The following is a 22,390-nucleotide window of genomic DNA, read 5'->3' on the forward strand; positions in this document are numbered from 1 at the left end:
CGAGGGTGACAAAATTGTATGTATAATATAATTAATAAAGCTTATTGAGTATGGGGTTATACGGAAATCTTGTCCTTTATATTTAAGCTTATATCCATCCTTTTTTCGTGCGTGATTATTTGTGTTCACGTTGGTGGCTTTCTCAGGTTTGTTTGCAGCTAAAGTTCTTCAGGAGGAATACGGTATTGATGTTGTAGTTTTAGAAGCAAGAGATCGAGTTGGGGGAAGAACTTTTACCGTAGCGGTAAGATATCTCATGCATCTATAGGATGATGTATTATGAACTACTGTTAGCTGTAGTTTCTAGTAATGTGAATTTCACAGTTGATCACCAATCAGCCCTTTTTCCTCTGGCAGGGGTGGTTGAGTGGATTGTGGTTGGGATTGGGATTGGTAAAGGGGTGCATTTATAAACCAAACGTTGGTTCTCACGAAAATGTGAACTTATACTTTTACATTCATGCTGTGTTGCAGAGTCAATCTTCCTGCAAACCACCCTGTGAGCAGAGCCTCTTTTTACTTCCCTGTGGTTGAGAATTGGGAAGGAAAAGAGGCTCTGCATAAATCATGTCAATTCTTTAAAGTTGCCGCGGTCCCAAAGTTCAGGCTAGTGAGTTGGATAAAACCGTTTTTTGCTGCGTGGGCATTAATTTTTTGGTGGGGTTGCCATTGTCTGGTACATTTCATTAAATTGTTCATGGGTCTTATATTCTTTAATTTTCAGGATCCTAGTTATGGTTTCTGTGACCTGGGTGGTGCTTATGTGTGTGAAACTCAGACAAGACTGTTAACACTTGCCAAGCAGCTGGGAGTCGAAACATATCAAGTGTTTGGTCAGGGACAATCTGTTGAGCATTTCCTGGTAAATTGATCTGTTATTACTATTGAATTTCATTTTATCATGTTACCAGGGCTAATTACATGAGCTGGGCTGGCTCAATTTGCTAAGATCTCGACCAATTTATTAAAAGCAACAAAAGTTAACCTTGTGATTTCATGACAACCGAGCCAGCCTGGTTGGCATGATACTAGGATCCTGGCTAGACCGGGCTGAGATTTTTCCACGTAATCACTGATGTTCACCAGGCCAGATCTTTTTTTGCAAACACAAAAATCAAAACAATGTGTAAGAGATAAAAATACAAACCAGTATGTACATTTAAAAAAAAATTGTTTTAACTTTTTTTTTCTAATTAACTATATTGACCTCAGTGATATGATCCTTTTCGAAAAATTTAAGTTTGCATGAAAATTTGCTTCTCTACTGAATTAAGTTATGCTGATTTAAGCATCACATAAAATTAATGTATCTTAGTCACTTTCAACATCTAAACCGATTTCTGATTCAGGGTAGAAGAGTAACCAAGCAAGGGGCCCTTCCATCCATGGGATCCTTACTAGGGGCTCTAGATGTGAACAACTTCTGGCAGCTCCTAGACAAGATGGCCCGCCAGGTTCCTTTGGAGGCCCCCTGGAATGCTCCACATGCCTTAGAGTGGGATAAGATGACTGTCAAGCAGTTGATTGATAAAAAGTGTTGGACAAGGTGAGAAGAAAATTACTCCCTCCAATATAATCAGCTTAAAATTTCCTTCATACAAAACCTTTCATTGTTTGAACTTAAAAACACACTAGCCACACAACGACGTAATGGTATGGTCATCCAAATGCGAAAAACACCTAACGTTGCTATTTTGTGTCTCCAGTGTGAACAACTACATAGCAAAAACAAATTGACATAAGCATAAAGATGGCCTAGCTCACCACGAGTCTCTCGTTAGAGCGCCCAACTGGTATCTGGGAGGCCATGGGTTCGAGTCCCGTCGGGGACTCTGACTTTTTCTTTGTCCCATACTCATGTAAATGTTGAAAGAAAGAAAGAAAACTGATCTTTTTTTATGTCATAATTATCCCATTGTAAGTGTCATAATAATAATTTATGTCGTTAACTCGCTATTGTTTTTAGTTACAGCTTGTCTTCTTAACTCTTAAATCTTTTTTTGTTTTCAGATATGGAAAAGCTGCAGCAACTGCATATGTACAAGGAATTCTCACTTCAGAACCCTACGAGATCTCACTGTTGTTCTTCCTGTGGTATTTACATTCTGGGGGAGGTAGGTCTGGTTTTTATTGTCTTCCATTGGCTTTGTTATCCCATGAACTTCCTACAATGATGTACCAATTGCTTCATTCAAAGTTTTCACTAACTAAAACAAATCAGGGTCTTGTTAACCTCTGAATAGTATCATGACAGCAGTTTATGCAGAGATTCCAACCCTCCCGTTTCAGCCGGAAACTTCCCATTTTCGGTGATCATTTCCGGCCTCCCGTTTTCGCTCAATATTCTCCCGTTCATTGTAACTTTCCTCCAGCAAAGTAAGATAACATTTTCTCTGCTACACTAGCCTTCTTTGCACAATCCTTTGTCGTTTCTCTATGGTATCTCCGGCAATCATCTCGGGCTTCTTTTACCTTTAGTGCTTCCTAGCATGAGTCCACTGTTTTTTGGACGCAGTAATGCAATGGATTGCCTCGACTTCGTGCGACGTTTGCGTTCCTTCAGTTTTGCGTGGTTTTCAGTGTTTTTTTTTTTTGTTGGTAAATTTCCATTGACTATGATCTTAAAATACAGGAAATGTCATCTTAGAGGCCTTTTTTTTCAAAATTTTTCCTGGGGTGCATGCCCACGGACTCCATGGAGGCTTGCACCTTTGGCACTAGTAGCCGTGACCAAAATCTCCCTTTTTTTCTTCTCTGAGGGTTTTCTTCTCTGTTCTTGAGTGATATGACCATTGGTGCCTATCTCCTGCCTCGTCCCCAGGCGTCCTCGTCCTTGGTCGCGCACGGTTCGCTTGGTGTTGTGGGACTGACGTGCACGGTTCGCTTGGCGTTCTGGGCCTGATGCGGACGGGGAAGCGGACGCCTGGCAGATCCTGTTCAGTTTCTTGGCAAAAATGTTCGGTTTCTCGTCAAAAGGCGTTTTAGCGCTTTTAACAAGTTTAACGGTCAAGAAATCAACACTGGGAGCTACGTGGAAGTTAGCACTGTCAACATGGGGATTTTGACGGCCTTTCGGATCGTTTTCGTTGCTCTATCGAGCCGATTCTTTTCAGCGTTCACTGAGGCTGGTTTCAGCAAAGCGGGGGTCCCCTTGCTTTAATCTAATGTTGGCGGAAATCTAGCTCAAAATCAGCGATTTATCCGGAGAAATGGTATGAAATCTGAGCAGAAGATTGAACAGAGAAAATCCCACTTTGATTGCGAGAAGATCGTCAATGGCGGAGGGTAAAGAATCTCTGCCGTCGTTAGAAAATTAAATTTCTTTATAAGCTTCGAACTGAGGGTAAGTTTCCCTTCAATCGATGCCAGAGCTGGTTTGTTTCGTTTCTGAGCAGTGCTTAGCTTCCTTACATTTCGGTATACTTTTATTTGTACCTCTTGGCCGTTAAACTTCAGCTATAAAGTCTATAAGCAGCGCTCCAGAGAGAGCTGTTCAAGTGCTAACAAGTGTTTTATCAAATTAATGTTGTCCAACGTAGGAGATCTTATGAGAACATGACACATAAACAATTATAATGTGTGCAGATATTTTATTCTAGCTAGGTTAACCTCATAATTTACCTTTCTTGACAGAAAGTACAATTATTGAAATTTCAACTTTGCGTAGTTCTGTTTATTTCAGCACTTAATGTGTTAGTGACCAGAGGAGGCAGATCCTACTCAAAATTTCTTTTTACTGATTCAAGTGTTAATATCGAAATTACTCTCCGCTGATTAATTTGTGTGTTTCTCGTCACTGTACTGCTTGATAATGCATTGATACTGTAAGGAGAAATAAGGTTTTGGTCACTCTTTTGGAGGATTTAAGCAGGATAAGACTTTGACAAACTTGTAACAAAAAAAAATATAGTTTTTTCTAGTTGTAGTGTCACAGGGAGTGTTTTTTTAGTAGGTGTTTTTAGAGAATGTGTGGCAAAACTTTATTCCTACATAAGGGTAACAAAACACTGGACTATGACAGACAGCAAAACTTAAATCATTTTTGTCGGCCCAAGAGTTTATGGCTGAGATAGTGTAGGAAAATAAATTGAGATGCCAGGCAATTTTACATCAAAGGGTTTGTTACTGACTCTTAAATGCATTTCATGTGAACATGGCAACTCCTGGCTAACCATATTCAATTTGATTAAAATAAATAAACCGGCAAACCAGGAGTTGCCACTTTTTCCCCAGTCTGCTAATAGCCCACTGCCTCTAGCAGTCTTGGAAAACAATTAAAACACTTTAAATGTTGAATGTATGCTTTGCCTACCCTGCTGCTTTATACCCATGACAACAGCTGTTATAAGAGAAAAATATACCTTTTTACATTTTTAAAAATATTTTTAGTAGTACTGATTTTGCAAAACCATTCAGACATTTCCCTTCAATTTGCAAAAGTTATCTAGCCAGGAGGGTTTTTCCTGCATGGCCTTAACCTACTGTGAATTTAAATAAGTTGTGCATGAGATAATCTGAGGATTACTGTTTGTACGACAATTTCGTTGGTGGTGCCCTTCATCTGATTATGATCTAGACATAACAGTTAACCAGTACTTCTCCTGAAAATAAACTTGATTGATTTTCTAAAGTGATTTACTACCCTCTTCAACCCTCCATGTACAGTTCACCCAAGCTCCTTTTGTAATTAGTTAATATCAAGTCAGTGGGAGCATAACAAAGGCCTTTAGACACCAAATTTGCAAGCACAAAGTAAACATTTCTTTTCAGTGGCTAAAAAAGTAATGAATTTTACAAATACATGTACTATTTTAAATTTGTAAAGAATTACAGGAGAGTGATAAAAAATTAAGAGGGGTTTGTTACTAGAGTTATTTAGAATAGAATGATGGTGGGCCTTGGATGTTCAAAGATGCTAGCCTTGCATATTAATACATAAATATTTATGAGAAAAATTATCTTTCCATTTTTACAAAGCAAGATTTCAAGATGATCTTAAATCATATACCGCACATGAACCATTCTAAAAACTTCATGAAAACAGTGTCACATTCATCAGAAATGCTCTCTGCACCTGCCCCAAATTAAATGCCTGCATGGCATGGCATAGGGTACATTCCAAACAATTTAGTTGCCTCAGTTGCATTCACAGCATAAATGGCAGACTCACTGCCACAATGCTTAACAAAAAAAATGTGTATTTATCCTTAATAAATTGTGGTTTAATGGGAAAAAAGTCACCTACTGGCAATCAATAAAAAAAATTGCATTGAAAAAAATTACAGTTATGATATTAAACATTTTTAATGTAATTTTTATTTTCAATTAATAAAACAACTATCAAAGGTTGTGCTTGATTACTGATAAGCAGATAATTAACATTTTGTTGAAGTAAACCAGAGATAGTAGAAATGACATCCCAAAGACAGATGAATTGTTATTTGTATCGATGGATTCATACTGTTGTTGCATTATCTTTGTCGCGTCTGGCTTAAATGAGCATCCATGGAATAACTAAAAGGCAACTAACTCTCGGGCTCTACGAAAAAAATTCTACACAAAACAATAATGGAAAGGATAACTAATTTTCTTGTCATTTACACTCGGATTTACAAGACAACTTCGATAAACGGAAATGAGTACCTGTCTCTCTTGGAGTTCGGAAAATGTCATTAGACATTTCAACGTCTCTTTGCCGTAAAGGATTTAAAGCTTTTTTAACTTCACAGAGTGCCTCGTATGCTCCTCCTGGCTCTTCTCAAGCTGAGCTGGGACATGAAGCGTGCGAAAATGGTGGTGAAGTCTGTCGTCTTAATAAGAATATTTTTCATAAAAGATGTGTCCAAGGCGCTCTGTGCTGTAAAAATGCTAAATAGACGGCTCTTTTGCTGTTTTTAATACACATTTCAGGGTTGATGACATTTTGGTCCGCCATATTGAATGCAAGATCTGCCAGGCACTCCGCGGCTCGCTCCCTAACCATCAATCCCCGCGCTCCCTGTTTTCCCGCCTTACCGCCTCCGGCCAATCGGCGCCTGGGGACGAGGCAGGCCTATCTCAATTCCGCCAGGGACAGGGACACTCAATATAATTGCTACTAGTAATAGTTCTCACTATAAAGCTGTCCCCGCCTTTTTATAATTTGTTTTACAGCAATAATCTATGATTAGTGGAGTCTTTTTGTCGCCTTTAAAATTAGGCTTCTTTTTTACTGTGTCATGTACGTCAAGACATTGTTTGGTCTGTTTGTTGCGGAATTTCTTGTTGTGTGACACCATTGCGTCCTAAAAATATTCACAAGTTCAATTACCTAGCGCGCGGAAATAACACCTAGCGGAAATAACACATAACACATTATTCGTGGTGACAACGTGCAAGATTATTTCCGGGCTTATAACATTCACAAGTAACTTACAATAATTTCCAGGCCTAAAAGCCTAAAAATTCCACGAGTAACAAAATATGGCACATTCAAAGATTCGAGAAAACAATTTTTGATCCTTATTCAAGCCACTTTTTGGATCAAATAATCTGACAGTTTGTTAGCGAAACGAATTACCAGGTATTACATGACAAAGTTCACGCTTTTTTCTGGTTGTAAGATGTATACGACACAGTCAACTCCCGAAAGCAAACCACCTTAACACTCGAACCATCTCTTGGAACACACGTAGCCAAGAACACGAAACCGATTGCTCGAAATCTTTCGACGTATTACTAACAACTGCTTCAAATATCACTTAACACAACCAAAGCAGAGAAACCGCTCGAACAATCTGTAAACACGCGTAAGCCAAAAATCAGAGTAATCAACGTGTGACAGATGCCAAAACACGCGTCAGTCTTTTTAATACCGTTCTAACCCAAGATAGGGATTTTCATTTACCGCTACCCCCCTGTTATTGTAATGTCATAATACCCATAACTCCTTCGGGAATCTTCTGCTTATACGTCATCATTACCCAGAGAAGCTTTGTGGCAAAACGTCATCATTACCCTACATTCCTCGCGGCCTTTTTCGAGCAAATTGAGATTTTTTCTGGTATACATACCGTATATTTTGACTGTAAGTACATTCTCTATATATACGCGCAAGCTACAATGAATGCCTCCTCGGGCTTTCGTCTCTGGGCGAAAGCCCTGCGGGGGCAATAAAGGCTGGTTTTGTTATTTTCTTGTTTCTGATTGGTCCACATGTGCCAGCAGGCTAAAGTATATTTTTGCCCCTGAATTCACCATTGGGCCAATCCGGGGGGGGGGGGGTACTCGAAAAAGTTTTGTACGGAGAGGCTCCGCACGGAGATCCAACCCCTTTCCCTTTTATATACCATTTTGATAGAAAAGGTACCCCTTTTGTATACCTTTTATTGCAAAAAGGGACCCCTTTCATCTACCTACATGACATCACATTTACCTAAAACGGGAAGTTTTCTTGTCATTTTTATGTAGCGCTTAATAAATTAAGACAATACAGCCAAAAGTTGCGTCTGCTCGAAGTATTTAATGTAAAGGCCTTTAAAAATATCATTATGGCAGAATTCCCTACCCTTTCATATGCCTAAACTTGTGAAATCCCTACCCTTTTATATACCTGGAGCCTGAAAAAGGTACCCCTTTCGGGCGGAGCCTCCCCGTATAGCCCATTATAGGGAACCCCCCCCCCCGGGGGGGGGGGGCAATGAAATTATTGTAATCTAGATTTTTCCTACTGGTTATATTATTTTAGTATTTATTGTATTAGTTTTTAATTAATACCTTTGCTCTGCAGGTACAAAACGTAACATTGAATTTGAAGAAGGTGGTGGCCAGGTTGGTTAATAATGTTGGTCACCTGTATATATATGCCATATTGACATCAGTCCATCCTTTATTCCAGCAATAAATACCCTATAATAAGAGTGCATAATGCAAAGCAGGGAATTAGGTACACTCTACAATATGTTCTCTTCTTGCAACATAATTTATTAGTGCTAAGAGTGTTGTGTTCAAGTTTATTTTCATGTTTAGAACCTTGTTAAATTAAGTTAATGGGCACTTCAAGAGATACTTCCAAGGTATATTACTACATTGTATTAATAAAAATAAGTGCCCGACTTCATTGTGCTGGAAATGTCTGCAGTTATTAATAGGTCATTCATTAATAAATTTAAAACTATAGCAAATGCAAAACTAAAATATTGTTTGCTTTTAATGGCCAACTTAGGAAATGAAATTATATGGAGGTTCTCAGACAATCAGTGTGAAAATGGCTGAACATCTTGGCGGTAAGATCTTGGAGATTAGCGATGTCAGTCTAGTAGCAGTCAATATTATTTTAGTATCGTTTACTTATAAAAGCTTAATTGGCTTTCAGACAGAGTGAAGCTAAACAGTTGTGTTGTTGGAATTGAAGAATATGACGATCATGTTAAAGTGAGATGTGTAAATGGAACAGAATACAAGGTATATTTATCTGATGATGTGCATGCTGTTGTAAATACTACTTATGTACTGATCAAGACTGGATGACATACACTCTCAAATTTCTCAAAATCTGGTTAGACCGACAATGCAGAGGACTTGAACCTGGGAGTTCAAGTGAAGAGAAAAACTCTAGATTAACCACCGAATTCTCATTAAAGGGACTATGTCACGGATTTTACCAGATTTTTGAACAACCAAAATTTATATTTCTGTCGCATGAAACCTAGAAATAATAGTCCATTTTTATTACAAATTGCTATATTAGAGCACTGAAACTGTTAACTAGCATTATTGGCTGCGGATGGCGCGGATGGAAACGGATTGCAATTTGAAAACTTTAGGCAAACGTTTTCAAATTGTTTCCGCACGTCTTCAAAAAATCGATATTTATAGCCGTAACTTGATTTCTATCCACAAATTAAGGTTATATCTTCCTTTAGATGTTCAAAGATATTGTTTTTTATGGGTTAGGTTGCCTACCACTAATTTCAGAACAGTTTAGACCAAAAATCTGCGAAATCTCCGTGACATAGTCCCTTTAAAAGAAATATAGCCAGTAAGGAGAATTTTAATTATATTTGGTCTGCATTGTTTTTCTTGGCTTGGTTATGAAAGAGGTAACCCTGCGAACACAGAGCGAGAGCCCGTCTTGGACATCTGCGTTAGCTATAGCCTGCATAGAGGCTCCCCAGTGTGGCATGGGGTGCATTCTTGGCTCCCCCAGGACACGCTCGGCTAGTTTCGCTTGCCGCATTCTTTTCACCTTTTTCCAAACTGGAGAGCCTGTTTGCAGGCTAGTGTTCGCAGGCTAGCTTTGTAAACAAATCCAGGTTGTTGGAATCATATTGGCATTGCTGGTAATGAAAATAAGAAGCATTTTGGTTTGGTAAGTCGCTACTTGGCATCATACTGAAAAAAACCCACGCTGAAAAAGAAGGCGAAAGGTTAAGTCTGCACTTGGCCAAAGTAGCCCAAACCACCTGGGCTCATGCCGGTTTCTGGAGCATGACACAATTAGAATGGGATGCTAGTCTAACATAGCATTTTATCAGGTTGACAGTTCACTGGTACCCTGCATGCATATAGAACCATATAGGTGAAGAAAGATGGGGGGGAATCAAGTGCCTTGCTTAAACGCACAACGCAATTACCAATGACTGTTGGCTGACCTTTTTTTTGTTTCAGGCGTCGTTTGTTATAAACACAATTCCTCCAGCACTTCTCGGAAGAATAAGCTTCAATCCTCCCCTTCCAGCCCTTAAAAATCAGGTACGAAACACAGGTTGCCTTTCGAAAAAAACTCCTAGGTGGGTACTGCCATGTGAAACTTGAGGGACGGCGACGCTCATCGGAAAATTTAAATTGAACCCCTAGAGAAGACCAATCTCGGCTTGGCTTAAGGTTTTTGACCCCTTAATAATACCATTTTTCATGCCTGGTCGGTCTACATCGCCGACACAGTATAATGGCGTTTTTTGTATTTCTTCACGTGTAAACAAGACCTTTTCAGCTAAAAATATTGGCTTTACGTCCTGAGCACCCTTAGTGAGACCAAAATGCGTAATCTACACCTCCTAAACGAGATGACAAATATCGCCATCCTTTCATATGGGAATACCCTCAGAAAAAACTTCCTAATGATTTGGTTATTAGTTATTGTCGACAAGGTGTGCAGATCTGGACTTCCTTCTGTATTCGTTAAAAAAACTTTAGTTATAAATTTATATACCGCATTTCCCCAATTCAGCGTCTGGGCACTTTTTTCAAATTTCAGGTTTTCTTGTGAGACCTTATGACAATCTCCATCCCATGCAGAAAAAAGCTTTATTTTACCTTTTATTTTTGGCAACAAACCTGGAATAATTTTGTTTTATCTTATACTTATCTTACTTGATACACAATTACACATTTGTTCTGACTGCTTGTTAAGGATACTAGGGGTGGGTTTTGTTTTAAATTCTATGCGGCGCATTGTTAAGGAAATACGCCTCGTTATTTTATTTTGTCATTCGACTGATTATTCGATTTTGAAAAGAAACTGTCCAGCGATTATCAGAAAACCAGTAGTAAACATGTCTGCATGTAGTTAAGCTTTTGTGAATGTGTTTACTGAAATGTTAGGCAATTCAAAGAATTCCTGTGGGATCCATCATAAAGACTGTGACATTCTATAAACGCCCATTCTGGAGAGAAAAAGGTACAACGGTTTTATCTGCATTATGCTCTGGTGTTTAGTTAACATGAATTGACTGAGGTGGTTCGCAATAGTTTGGACCTTCCCGTCTTTTGGAATCTCTAATAGGTAGCCCAATGGTGTGGCTAAATAACGTTTACTGTAGTCAGCAAATCTTTTTTTGGCCGATCCAGTTGACGTCAAAATTCGTTGCAATGGCAACGTGAAGAGAGGTCAAGTTACTTTGAGTTAACCACGGGTTAGTGAGCGTGCTTTTCGTAACTGTTATTTCGTTAAGAGAAGATTGTCCAAGATTTTCAATGAAGCCCTTCCTGTTTCTGAAGAAGAACCCAACTGTTTTCTCCATTATTAAGATTAACTGAAAGTTGCAGCCTGCTGCAAGACTATTTTTTTGACCTAGTATTTTTTTTTTCTTTTTAGGTCTTGCGGGCTATTTTAACTCGGACGAAGGACCGGTGGAAGAAGGATACGATGACACTAAACCCGATGGTTCACATCCAGCTATAATGGGGTGAAGTTTATCGTATACTTATTAGACTTTTGAAAGTGTTTTGTAAACGGTTAAATGCAATCATGGGCATGCGTAGTAATGCGAGAGGTTAGGTTCCCAAAATCCTCACCAGTGAGGCTCTTCTCGGTTGGTACTGCAAGGAATCCAACAAGGCTCTTCTACGGTTTCATGAGCATGCTGGGTGACTGTAGTTTGTTTATTTACGCTTTAAATTTATGTTTTTTTGTAGGTTTGTATTGGCGGATCGAGCACGCGAGACAACCACTCTAACAAAACAAGAAAGGTTAGCATCCCTCCGTGGTCTTTAATAGAAATAATTTAAAACTGCATTTTACTTGAATAATCGCTGCCACACCGCAGAAGCTTGTAGTGGAAGGAAAACGGAGCGTGCGCAAAGGCACCGAAACGGTTTGTAAGGTAAATATTTCTTGCGCCGGTAACGTTCTCGCCGAAGACAGAACCTTCGTCGCAATTTTCATCGAAATTATGCCGTGATGATGTCATTCTTAGCTGCAGGTTGATTGGCAGCATTCCGTCACTGTATCCAGGCACCGCTTCGAGGACAAATAAACATGCCGGCCTGTTTCCTCCTCTCCCCTCCAACTCCCGTGCTTGGTAAACATATCATTGTCGGCCTCAAACTTGTAACTTTCTCGTTATTTTTTTAAGACTTTGACGTTTTCCTTTCTTCTTCCCTAAACCTGTTTTGTTAACTCTGTTTTGTTGTTTTAATCAGACAGAAACGTGTCTGTGAACAATACGCTAAAATTTATGACACCAAGGAGGCACTTGAGGTAAATATTCTTGATTTTGTAATGTTTAGTTTACTCTACAGTGTTGTCGCTATCAGAATAAGGAATGCACCTCTTTATTCTTGGTTTTGGGCCAGTATTCAGATTGATATCGTGTCAAGATAGCGTCGTACTCCCGTTATTAGCCCAAGGCTTATATTTGCACAAAGTCCCGCTCCCTTTCAGGTCGGCTTATTTTCGGGCAGGGCTTCTATACGCGGGCATATTTTCGGATGGAAATTTACGTTTCAAAAATTTTTATGTTTCTTTTTTAAGGAGATACTGTGACTGATTTTTTTTTCTTTCATATAACTAAAGAATACCACATGGTAAACCTCTCTAAACATAACGACATGAAACCCAAAACAAGTCCTGCTGTCGCTCTGAGCATTCTCTAACGACGTAAAATACAAAACAAGCCCTTCAATAGTGGAGGTGAATAGGAATTTGCTAATCACCTCCGAGTTAACCAATCAGAGCAAGCGAAAAGCACTTTTCACTTGTGTGGTTTGTATTCTATGGGCTTATAATTGGAAAGTTGTATCTTTCTTTCTTCCTGAATATAAGCCCATGACAGCTAATTTTCGGAAGGATTTTTGCGTCTGAGATTTGGGATACCCCTTTTTTTTTGGGGGGGGGGGGGGGGGGGGGGGGGGGGGGGGAGGCGAGGAGCTTATTTTTGAGGCCGACTTATTTACGTAGTCATGTTACTTTAAAATAACACCACGAGCCGGGAGCCCATAATCGCGCCGGCCCACACAAAACAGTATATATTCTATCGGCTGATGTTATGTTTTTTACCTTCCTCAAGCCCATCCTGTATCTTGAGAAGAACTGGATGGCGGATGAGTTTGCTGGAGGCTGCTATGTCGGCACGTTCCCTCCTGGAGTATTAACAAGTTACGGAAAGTAAGTAACTTAGTGTTATTCTTCTTTGTAGGTGTTTTTGAAACTTTTTTATTTTTATCTGTATTAGTTAATTTATTTCGAATGTGTTCCTTATTGTTTAGAGTGTTACGCATGCCTTTTGGTCGGGTGCACTTCGCTGGTACCATCACGGCGTCACTTTGGGCTGGTTACATGGAGGGTGCAGTGGAATCCGGAGAACGGGCAGCTCTTGAGGTAAGCAGCTTCATGTAATACTTCGTAAAAACGTTTTCTGGTGACATTTAAAGATGTTCATGCTACGCCCTGCGTTTGGCTTGCATCTCATTCACATTCTCGACCCCAAAGCACTTCTCTTTTGTGCATGACTGCCAGTCACGTGCAATAGACAAGAGCTCTAGGGTCGAGAATGATCTCATTTAGGGAAGAAGCAATTTTACTATAGTCGCTTGTTGCCATAGAAACAGGAGTTAAACGCCGGCTCGTTTTTACTCCGCCACACAGCATAACTCGGCCACACAGTTCGGCCCAGTAATAGTACATTATAAAGAAAAGAACCGAATATAACGAAACCTCGTTAAAGCGGCGAACGCATTTTGCCAGTCCTTTGGCCCTTCGTTATGTCGAGGTTCCAATGTATTAAAACGTGTAAAGCTCCTTATAATCTCTTATTCCCCGGCTTCGTCGGATTGACATTGCCTAAAGCTGCAAGGTTGATCACTTTAGTAAAATGCATTTCAGGTCCTGTGCAGACTTGGCAAGATGACAGCAGAGGAAACCAGGAGAGGACTCAGTTCTGAGGTAAAGTCTGTCAAAAATAAACGTTAATAAACGTTTCATCTATGAAGATAATCTCATTACAAATATGGTGCGTTAAACAAAATCTAGAGTTGACAAGGATTGAAGAGAGAGTGTCACAACTACAAGGAAATGCACAGGGGGCACTCACATGAAATTAGAGTTATATAAAAACTATTTCTTTTGTACCTGCTATTGATGCGTGCTTTGTTTTGTGGCGGCCATTTTGAATTTTAAATACGCGGTCAGCTGGTGCGAGGTCTGGAACCTGGGTCAGGGACGGCCGAGAAAATAAGGAAATTCTCGGGACATCCGATCGCACAACGAGAATAATTTAGTGTCCACTTTCTTTGAGCTCCGAGCGGTTTCCAAAGATTTCTTGATTTCAGATCTCGCACCAGCTGCTGGCGTATTTAAAATTTGAAATACTTATCCGCCACAAAAACAAAACACGCATTGATAGCAGGTATTAAGGTAATCTTTTATTCAACTCCAATTTTATGCGAGGGCACTCCATGTAAACACAGAAAGTAACCGACTATCAAGTCGTCTTCGGCCAATTAGGGTGCAAATATATCTGTACAGATTTATCAATTTATCAGTACCCGCACAGATTTATAAATTGTCACTTATTTAATTCAAAATTAAGACATTTGTTTTTGACGTCTTGCAATTATAAAATTCAAGGCAAAAGCAACAAAAAAAGTGGCGTCGAGTTTTTGTGTTAGACCACTGTATGCCATGCGTCAGCATTGTCCACCCAGACAAATTTCTTTTTTTTTTTTCGTGTTTTTCAACAGGATTTGGAATCAAAGTTTCTAGAGTTTTCATTTATGGAGAAGTACTTACTGCCGTCCGTTCCAACCTTCCTGGCATGTTCTTCATTCCTGGGTGGTGCGGCTGTTCTCTCACTAGTTTGGTGGAAGTATTATTCATAGTAAATATGGAAAGCCTCCTCAAAATGGTCAACACTAAAACAGCAACTTAAGCCTGGTTTTCACTAGCGACGCAAGCACAAGCGCAAGCACAAGCGCAAGGATAACAGGTCTTATTTCAACGTGAAAAGGGCTTCAACGCAAGCAAAAGCACAAGCGCATTGCATTTTGATGCTTGTGCTTGTGCTTGCGGCAAGCACAAGCACAAGGGTTAAAATTTGTCCTTTTTGCGTGATTGCGCTTGTGCTTGCGGCACTAGTAAAAACCAGGCTTTACGGACAAACCAAAAGGAATCGACTCGTATAAAATACGATGCCACCTTGTGATTATACCTACAATTCAAGCGCACACCTTTAATACCGTGACCGACATCAAAGGGGCAGAAGTGAGTGTATGCATTCTCTGAGAGAGGTGTCCGTATTTTGGAGGTATTCGTTAGGAGAGGTTCTACAACAGTGTTATTTTGCTTTTTACATTAATAAAATAATAAGATTTTCTGACAAATTTGTAATATAGGCTAAATAACTTTTACAGAAGAAAAACTATAAATACTAATTATTTCGTAAACTAAAAATACTTAAATGTAAAATTGTACAATGTACGTCAATAAAATTGAATGGCATAGAATGTTTTATTTTTTATGAAGCTGTCTGCAACGTTGTGTGTGTGCGTGTGTGTGTGAGAAATTTGCCGGTGATCCCGTATCCCGCCCTCAATTTACGAGCATCCCACGTCCTGCCTACAGAAAAGAACACATTCTGGTCCCGCCAAGACAATTTCATCCCGTATCCCGCCACTACATTTTTTGACATCCCGCATCCCGACTGTCTCACGCATTCTCTTCGTTGTTCATTTATTTTGTATATTTTTGGTTGCTTTTACCGTTAGGATTTTATTAGACTACCGTGTATATTTTGCAGTTTCACATCAGCTGTATGGCAGAGTTGTATTTTCAAATTCGAACAGGACACGTCAATATGCATGTCGAACGCATTCCCTAATCTTTGATTGCGACGCCAGGCTCCCAGGTAGGGCAGGGCCATATCAAACCGTTCAAGAGTAAATGGTTATTTTCTTTGTTTTCTGGGCGACGAACTCTTCCTTTCAACTCTTTCGTTGCTAAGGCCCCGTCCACACTGACCCGGGTAAATTTGAAAACGCATCTTTATATTTTATTGTAAATAATTTTAGAGGACCACTGGTTTGTTAGAATTTTTATGCTATTTTAGTGCTATCCTCGTTAAATAAAGACTTTACTTTTACTTTAACTTACTAATGAAGCGTATCGTTTTCAAATTTACCAGGGTTAATGTGGACGGAAAACATTTTACGCGGCGTTTTAAAATTTCTCCGTTTTCAAATTTATCCGGGTCAGTGTGGACGGGGCCTAAGTTTCGCCCAAAAGTACCAGAGGGCAATTAATTGAATACCCATATATTCGCATCTAAATATGCATCTTTTCGCTGATTACGTTATTGCCAGACCACCATTTTTTCCCCAATTTTTCATTAGCGTGCCAGGCCTGTTAGCGTGCGGTCAATGTAACGGGAAGAGCTTTCGGCTCTTGTTTCACCCGCAAATAGCAACGAAACTGGATGCTCTCAGCATGTAGGCCAGGTAAGTGTTTCCTGAATGCACTGGCATATCATTTTTATCGGATATCATTTTGAATTTGTGCCATTAGGATGAAACCATGCGAGGCTGTAAAACTCGATTGAACTTTTAACTTGGGTAATCAATGAAATTTTAAGACTTTGTGGTTTAGCAAGAATATTTGGTAGTTTGCGTGCGCAAGCAAAGAGACAAACATATTTCCAGACAAACAGTGTTTGTTACGCGTTAGTTCTAAAGATGAATTAATTAGTATAAATTTACATTTATGCCATATTAGCTATATATATTTTTAGTCAGGGTCATCTATCCCCGAGCATCAATCATTCATAACGTGGTTTGGAAGTTTTATTTGCACTCCGTTTTGTCGTCATTATCAAACGGCAGCTTATCGTTGTTTAGGGCTTTCATTTGGCTGCGTGAGCCCGACCACTATCGATCGATTTCCTGACATACGAACAACGAGCGAAAATGGTTTGCAGAAAAAACCATCAGCCTGACAGCTTATGGTCGTGGTTCGCTTGCATCTGTGCTTCTGTTTTTCAGGCTTCGAGCCTTGGGTTTTGCCTTAGCTTTGGAGTAATGATGCCAGAACTGATGAAACAGTTCGACGAGGGGAGGCAAAAAACTGGTAAGTGAACCAATCATTCTATCTTAGCCCAACCGGTACACTTCTACCCGAATCGAATCGAAAGACAATGATGGTTGAAAAATAACTATATACTCGCGAGCATAATGACTAACACAGCGCGTTCTTTGCCGGTGCTTCGATTTGAATGTGAATGTGAAGTAAAATTTTTATCGTATAAAAAATAAATTAAAAGATGAAGCGTTGTTTACCAGCGCGACTGCGAATTATGCTTGGATTATGTGAATTTAATATCCTTGATCCTTCCGATTGGGAAACAACGGTTGCAATACAAAAGGATATTGGTCTTCAAAAGGCCTAGGTGTCGTGGAACAAAATAATTGCATTTCAATTCAAACTTAGCTTGCGTCGCAGACAGTCTAAACCGCCGGCTTCTCTGCAGACTATTCAAACTCAAATGATTAGAAATGGATTGGAAATGCGCAGTTCCCATAAATATCGAGTTTGTTTTCTGACCATATGCAAATTGTATACAGAAAAGACAGGTAGAGACAATAACACTGAATATCACACAGATACTGTAAGGCAATGTTCGCATGGGTCCTGCCGGGTTTTTTTCGTTAAATGGATGCCGTCCTAAACTCAGACAAGATAGGTCTTTCGTTTACACGGGCCTGTGACCCGTACCGCCTCCCCACCGCCTTTCCTGTCCGGCGCGATCGTCGGACCTGCAAAACAGTAACCTGAAATCATGCCCTCCCTCCCTGCTACTGCTGCGGGGGAAGGAGGGCATGATACAATTACTTGTCGAAAGTCATGTAAAAAAGCCATATTCTGGCTTTTTGTCTGATTGGTCGAGAAACAATACTCAATGAAGCGGTGTGGACTGATTGGCTGTCACATTTCAACGAGACTTCCGGCCGGGAGCTGGTGGTAGACGAGGCGTGTTTATTGCGTGAACGAGTTTTCTTCTACGTTTAATAGCTGAAGCCCTGACAAATTTCAAGTGTAATCCTCTGAAGGTAGAACAGATAGAGTGTTCGACAATGCATAATTTGATTTCGTGAAGATGTTTTGGCAGTTCTTCCAATGAGTTTTGGGGAAAAGTTTAATTTACCAAACGATATTCCAGAGGTGTTGGATTGTTTACAAAAGCGACACGACTATCCGCCGTGAAACAGCTCTTGTCGGTGAATTCCTTGTTTTTTTGTGAGCTGAAATAAAGGGAAAGCATCTACTGTATCTACAGCTGATAAATATATGTTCGCGAGCGCCATCTCATCCTGCTACTAAAAGCAATTTTTATTTCAGCACGGCAAAGTTTTAATACAGGCAGGCTGTACACAATTATTCTGCAGACGTTTTTCACGCCTCGTGGAAATCCGAGTCCCGAATTTGCCGCCAACTACAAAGAGGGGCTTGACAGTTCGACGACACCTTAGTTTATTTAAATTTGGGGGCGGTTGGCGGCCGGTTAAATAAATGTATCAGGCGTTCTTTTTTCCTCTCCCTTTCGAAAAAAAGAACGCCTGATCCAGTTTCGGATTTTCAACTCTCTTCTCGGTGTTTGGATATCCCGATGAAACACTGTCGCTCGTGTTTGATATATTACATGCTAAACTGGCCAGTGTGAAAGACCGGTTCTTTTTTTTCCTTTTGGCTAGGGTACAAGTTAAATTTCGCGCGCAAAATATTAGATATCGGACCGGATTAGCCTGCGTTGCAGACGAACAAAACCCCGGTATAGTGCGTCACGCACTAAACCGGGGTTTTGTTCGTCTGCGGCGCAGGCTAGACCGGATAGGCCTTTTGTTTTCACGGGACCGTTCTGGAACCGGTCCGGAACGGTTCCAAAACTGGACCTGCTATTTTGCAGGTCCAGTTATGGATCCGTTCCGGACTGCTTCCATGTAACCACCTGGATCGGTTCCAAACGGTTCCATGTAAACAGAAGCCGATCCGGTCCGCTCCGGTTCGGAAGGGTTCCGTTCCGGTCCCTTGTAAACGTAGCCTAAATACCACGGCTCATTTGTCAGTCAACAGCGAACGAGACAATAGCCGAAAAATTAATCATTACCGAAGATTAACAAACTGAATTCGCCGACCAGTTTTTAGACGATATTCCCAAGACAAAGATAGGACAATTGTTTATTATTTAACAAATTGTCAACGAATTGCGCTTTTAGAACGACATACAAGACTTCCTAACCATGCATATATGGGCATCATGATCATAAATATGCGTATTTTATTTTCAACTGATTAAATTTGGGGTTCATGCAAAGACTGGATAGGGCGAGTCTTGTACTAATGCAAATTAACTCTTTGTGATTTCAGTTTGGCTCGGATCGCTGGCGATTGCTTTAACTTTTTTCCTATGTCCATTGGGATCAGTTCTTTGCAAAACGATTGGATGTCGCCTCACCGTCATCGCTGGGGGTCTGACATGCGCCGTCGGCTTGTTGTTGACTTCTTATTCTTGTAGCTTTCCGTTAATGTTTTTCACCTACAGCTTTCTGTTTGGATTGGGAGATTCTTTGATATTTATGGCGTCCTTTCTTATAACGGCTAAAAATTTCCGCAAATACCAGGCTCTTGCTGTAGGGGTCGTTTCAGTAGGAGGTAGCGTTGGGGTCCTCGTTATGGGCCCCTTTCTACAGCTCTGGCTGGACACGGTCGGTTGGAGGGCCACATACAGGATCACAAGTGCATTGCTTTGTCTTGTATCTGTCTGCGGAGCGTCGTATGGGGAACCTGTAGAAGAAGAGGACAGCAAAACAACTCGGGTTGGCCTGCTGCAGCCTGAAAGCTCGGAATCTCCTTCTACGGCGGCAGCTTCCTCTAACATTGAAGTTGTTAAATCAGTCAATAATAATGATTTGAAAACGGAATCGTTTTCAAAGTCAGCAAATAAGAACAACAATGCTATGGAAGGTATTGGTACATGTAAGTTCTCCAAGCCCTCTGCTTCCAGAACAGAGATATTTGCTTCGAACGACGAAGAAAGAACACTGCTTTCGGTTACTTATACTGAAGATGCTGGTATCACTGATATGAAAGTTGGAAAAAGAAGAACACAGGAAAACTTATGGACTTTTCAGTGTTCAAGGTTCCCTCTTTTACCATCGTAGTTATTAGTCTGACACTGATGTGTCTGGGACACTACACGCCACAGTTGCATTTGGTGAGTAACCAAGTTATGATAATCAGTTCTCCCTCAGTTCTCACAGTGGCTTCTGTTCGCGTACTAGTGCGCGTGGGAAGACTGAGGAAAGGGAAATGTATGCTAGCAATGCACGACGGGAAAGAGAAGAAGAGCGGCGCCATCTCCTTTTTTCCGTGGCTCTACGCGCGCCCTTGCGTTCTATGATCGCCTCAGAATCCGCTACGGAGGAGAGAAAATCGATTTGAAATTATATTAGGATGGTGGTGGCCTTATGGCTACTGTATTCCAGTCCCTGCAGTCCCTGACTCGAGTCCTGGTTGAGTCTTGGACTAGATACTTAACTTGAATAGTAACTCTCCCCAACTAGGAGAACAATTATGTACCGGCGACTTGTTAAAGCAACCTGGAGGTCTTTTCAAAATATTAAAGAGATTAAGCTTGACGTTTATTTTTCCCGCAAACGGCAAAAATTCAACTTTTTGCCGTTTGGCGTTCGTACGCGGAAATGAGTAGTTTTGTGTTTGTTGTGAACGTGGGATTTTTTCCCTATTTTTTATGATATGAGGGATTAATTTTGGAACTCGATAAAAAGGTTACAAAATGAAAGGCAAGCTCGTGTTTGCCGTTAACCGTATAACGTCATGCTTAATCTCTCTTCTGATTCAAGAGAAGCTTATAAAACGAGATAAGTTTGTGTAAATGTTTGGTCAAATCCCCATGCAACTTAAACTATAGGATAAGGAAAATTGACTTCGTGTCATCATCATATATAATTGTATGTAAAAAAAATGACTCAGTATCATATTTGATTCAAGTAAAAAATTTATTTTCCATGTGTCGTTTTCGTTGCAGGTTAAACATTGCTTAGAAATCGGAATTTCGGCTGACTCAGCATCCAAGCTGTTTATTTTTCTTGGTTTAGCATCGTCAGTTTCCCGTGTCATGACCGGAAGACTGTGCGACATTCCCTGGGTAAATGCGATATTTGTTTATCAGTTTGGAGACCTACTTGTGGCCTTTATGACTATTGCGCTACCGCTATTAAAAGACTACACGGGAATTCTTGCATTTGCAGTAGTTTACGGAGTTGGTGACGGAATTTTCATCACAACGATGAACTCACTTCTAATGTTCACAGTGGACGAAAAGCGCAGAGCTGCGGCATTGGGCCTGGGATCTTGTTTACTGTCGTTAGGGATAGCAGGAGGTCCTCCACTAGCTGGTAGGCATGTCCAGTTTGCATTGTTCCCACTCCCAATCAATCAATCAATCAATCAATCAATCAATCAATCAATCAGCCAGCCAGCCAGTCATTCATTTAGTCAGTCAGTCAGTCAGTTAGTCAGTCCGTCCGTCCGTCCGTCGGCCAGCCAGTCCGTCAGTCAGTCAGTCAGTCAGTCAGTCGGTCAGTCAGTCAGTCATCAATCAGTCAGCCAGTCATTCATTTAGTCAGTCAGTCCGTCAGTCAGTCAATCAGTCAGTCAGTCAGTCGGTCAGTCAGTCAGTCAGTCCGTCAGCCAGTCAGTCAGTCAGTCAGTCAGTCAGTCAGTCAATCCAAGCGCTTCCCTCCCTGCTAACCTATGACGTTACATTTTGTGACGCCTGTCGTTACCAGAGACAAACTTTCTAGTGTCTCTCTTCTATATGAGGTTGCACCAAAGAGAAAACACTTTGGCACTTTGTTGTCCCGAGCGTTGTCTGTCTGTGTTGTCACCATTTTAAATTTCCTGCTTTTCTGTGCAGTAAAGTGGCTATAAAAGGCCTTTCCCTTTCCCCAGCGCACATAAAATATCTAATCTATTCTTTTTTATATGATTAAATCAATACCATGAATGGTTTTCCATTTTCCAGGATTTCTGGCTGACAAATTTGATGGGTACATGTGGTCATTTACAGTGGCTGGAATTCTGATGCAGTTTGCAGGAATTCTTCCTGTTGTCCTGTTGTGGCTCAAGAAAAAGGAAGCACATCGATCAGTCGAACAGAAAAGACTTGTATGATGAAGGAATTGTTTTTTTCATATGATTGGGTGCCGGTAGTAGGCAATATTGCCGATACACCAAATCTCCCTGGGTTACTTCCCTGTTGAAAGTGATCCCACGGAGCAGAGAAAATCTTGACACTGGGGGGATTTCAACCCACGACCTCCGGATTAAAAGCTATTAGATATTCCGACGCTCTACCGAGTGAGCTACGAGGCCAGACGGAAGTAGGTCGGGGTAATTTAGATAGTGAGTCGCGGTATGTGTTCAAGTGATATAGATATAAGATAGGAACCGCGTAGCACCTGTGAAATAGGAATTATATAAAAAATAATAATTATAATTTTATAATTCCTCTTTGACGGTTGCTACGCGGTTTTTGTCCTATATCTTTATACATACATACATACATACATACATACATACATACATACATACATACATACATACATACATACATACATA

General features: G+C 40.4%; 2 protein-coding genes across 2 annotated transcripts; both read left to right on the top strand.

Moving 5' to 3' along the window:
* The first annotated feature begins 730 nt into the window (after positions 1 to 730).
* LOC144635827 (amine oxidase [flavin-containing]-like) lies at positions 731 to 14,938 on the top strand. Its single transcript, XM_078494944.1, has 15 exons — positions 731 to 862; positions 1,350 to 1,546; positions 2,011 to 2,114; positions 7,769 to 7,809; positions 8,204 to 8,264; positions 8,354 to 8,442; positions 9,649 to 9,732; positions 10,585 to 10,660; positions 11,078 to 11,168; positions 11,398 to 11,451; positions 11,905 to 11,962; positions 12,771 to 12,868; positions 12,970 to 13,081; positions 13,586 to 13,645; positions 14,443 to 14,938. Exons 2-15 carry the CDS (start codon positions 1,386 to 1,388, stop codon positions 14,578 to 14,580), a joined length of 1,227 nt encoding a protein of 408 aa, XP_078351070.1. The 5' UTR covers positions 731 to 862; positions 1,350 to 1,385; the 3' UTR covers positions 14,581 to 14,938.
* A 1,721-nt stretch (positions 14,939 to 16,659) lies between these two features.
* Positions 16,660 to 22,315, top strand: LOC144637174 (monocarboxylate transporter 10-like). The gene is made up of 5 exons (XM_078496309.1): positions 16,660 to 16,819; positions 19,115 to 19,679; positions 19,838 to 19,961; positions 20,796 to 21,165; positions 21,795 to 22,315. Exons 1-5 carry the CDS (start codon positions 16,660 to 16,662, stop codon positions 21,941 to 21,943), a joined length of 1,368 nt encoding a protein of 455 aa, XP_078352435.1. The 3' UTR covers positions 21,944 to 22,315.
* The last annotated feature ends 75 nt before the right edge of the window (positions 22,316 to 22,390 follow it).

Source organism: Oculina patagonica, chromosome 13, assembly GCF_052425735.1.
Source record: "Oculina patagonica isolate OP01 chromosome 13, crgOcupat, whole genome shotgun sequence".
NCBI lineage: Eukaryota > Metazoa > Cnidaria > Anthozoa > Scleractinia > Oculinidae > Oculina > Oculina patagonica.

Excerpts from the sequence above, each read along its gene's own strand:
- LOC144635827 (XM_078494944.1), top strand. The coding sequence starts at position 1,386 with ATGGGATCCTTACTAGGGGCTCTAGATGTGAACAACTTCTGGCAGCTC. Across the intron at positions 2,115-7,768 it reads GTATTTACATTCTGGGGGAG|GTACAAAACGTAACATTGAA; the intron begins GTAGGTCTGGTT and ends TTTGCTCTGCAG. Across the intron at positions 13,646-14,442 it reads GGAGAGGACTCAGTTCTGAG|GATTTGGAATCAAAGTTTCT; the intron begins GTAAAGTCTGTC and ends GTTTTTCAACAG.
- LOC144637174 (XM_078496309.1), top strand. The coding sequence starts at position 16,660 with ATGGTTTGCAGAAAAAACCATCAGCCTGACAGCTTATGGTCGTGGTTC. Across the intron at positions 16,820-19,114 it reads CGAGGGGAGGCAAAAAACTG|TTTGGCTCGGATCGCTGGCG; the intron begins GTAAGTGAACCA and ends TTGTGATTTCAG. Across the intron at positions 19,962-20,795 it reads ACACGCCACAGTTGCATTTG|GTTAAACATTGCTTAGAAAT; the intron begins GTGAGTAACCAA and ends TTTTCGTTGCAG.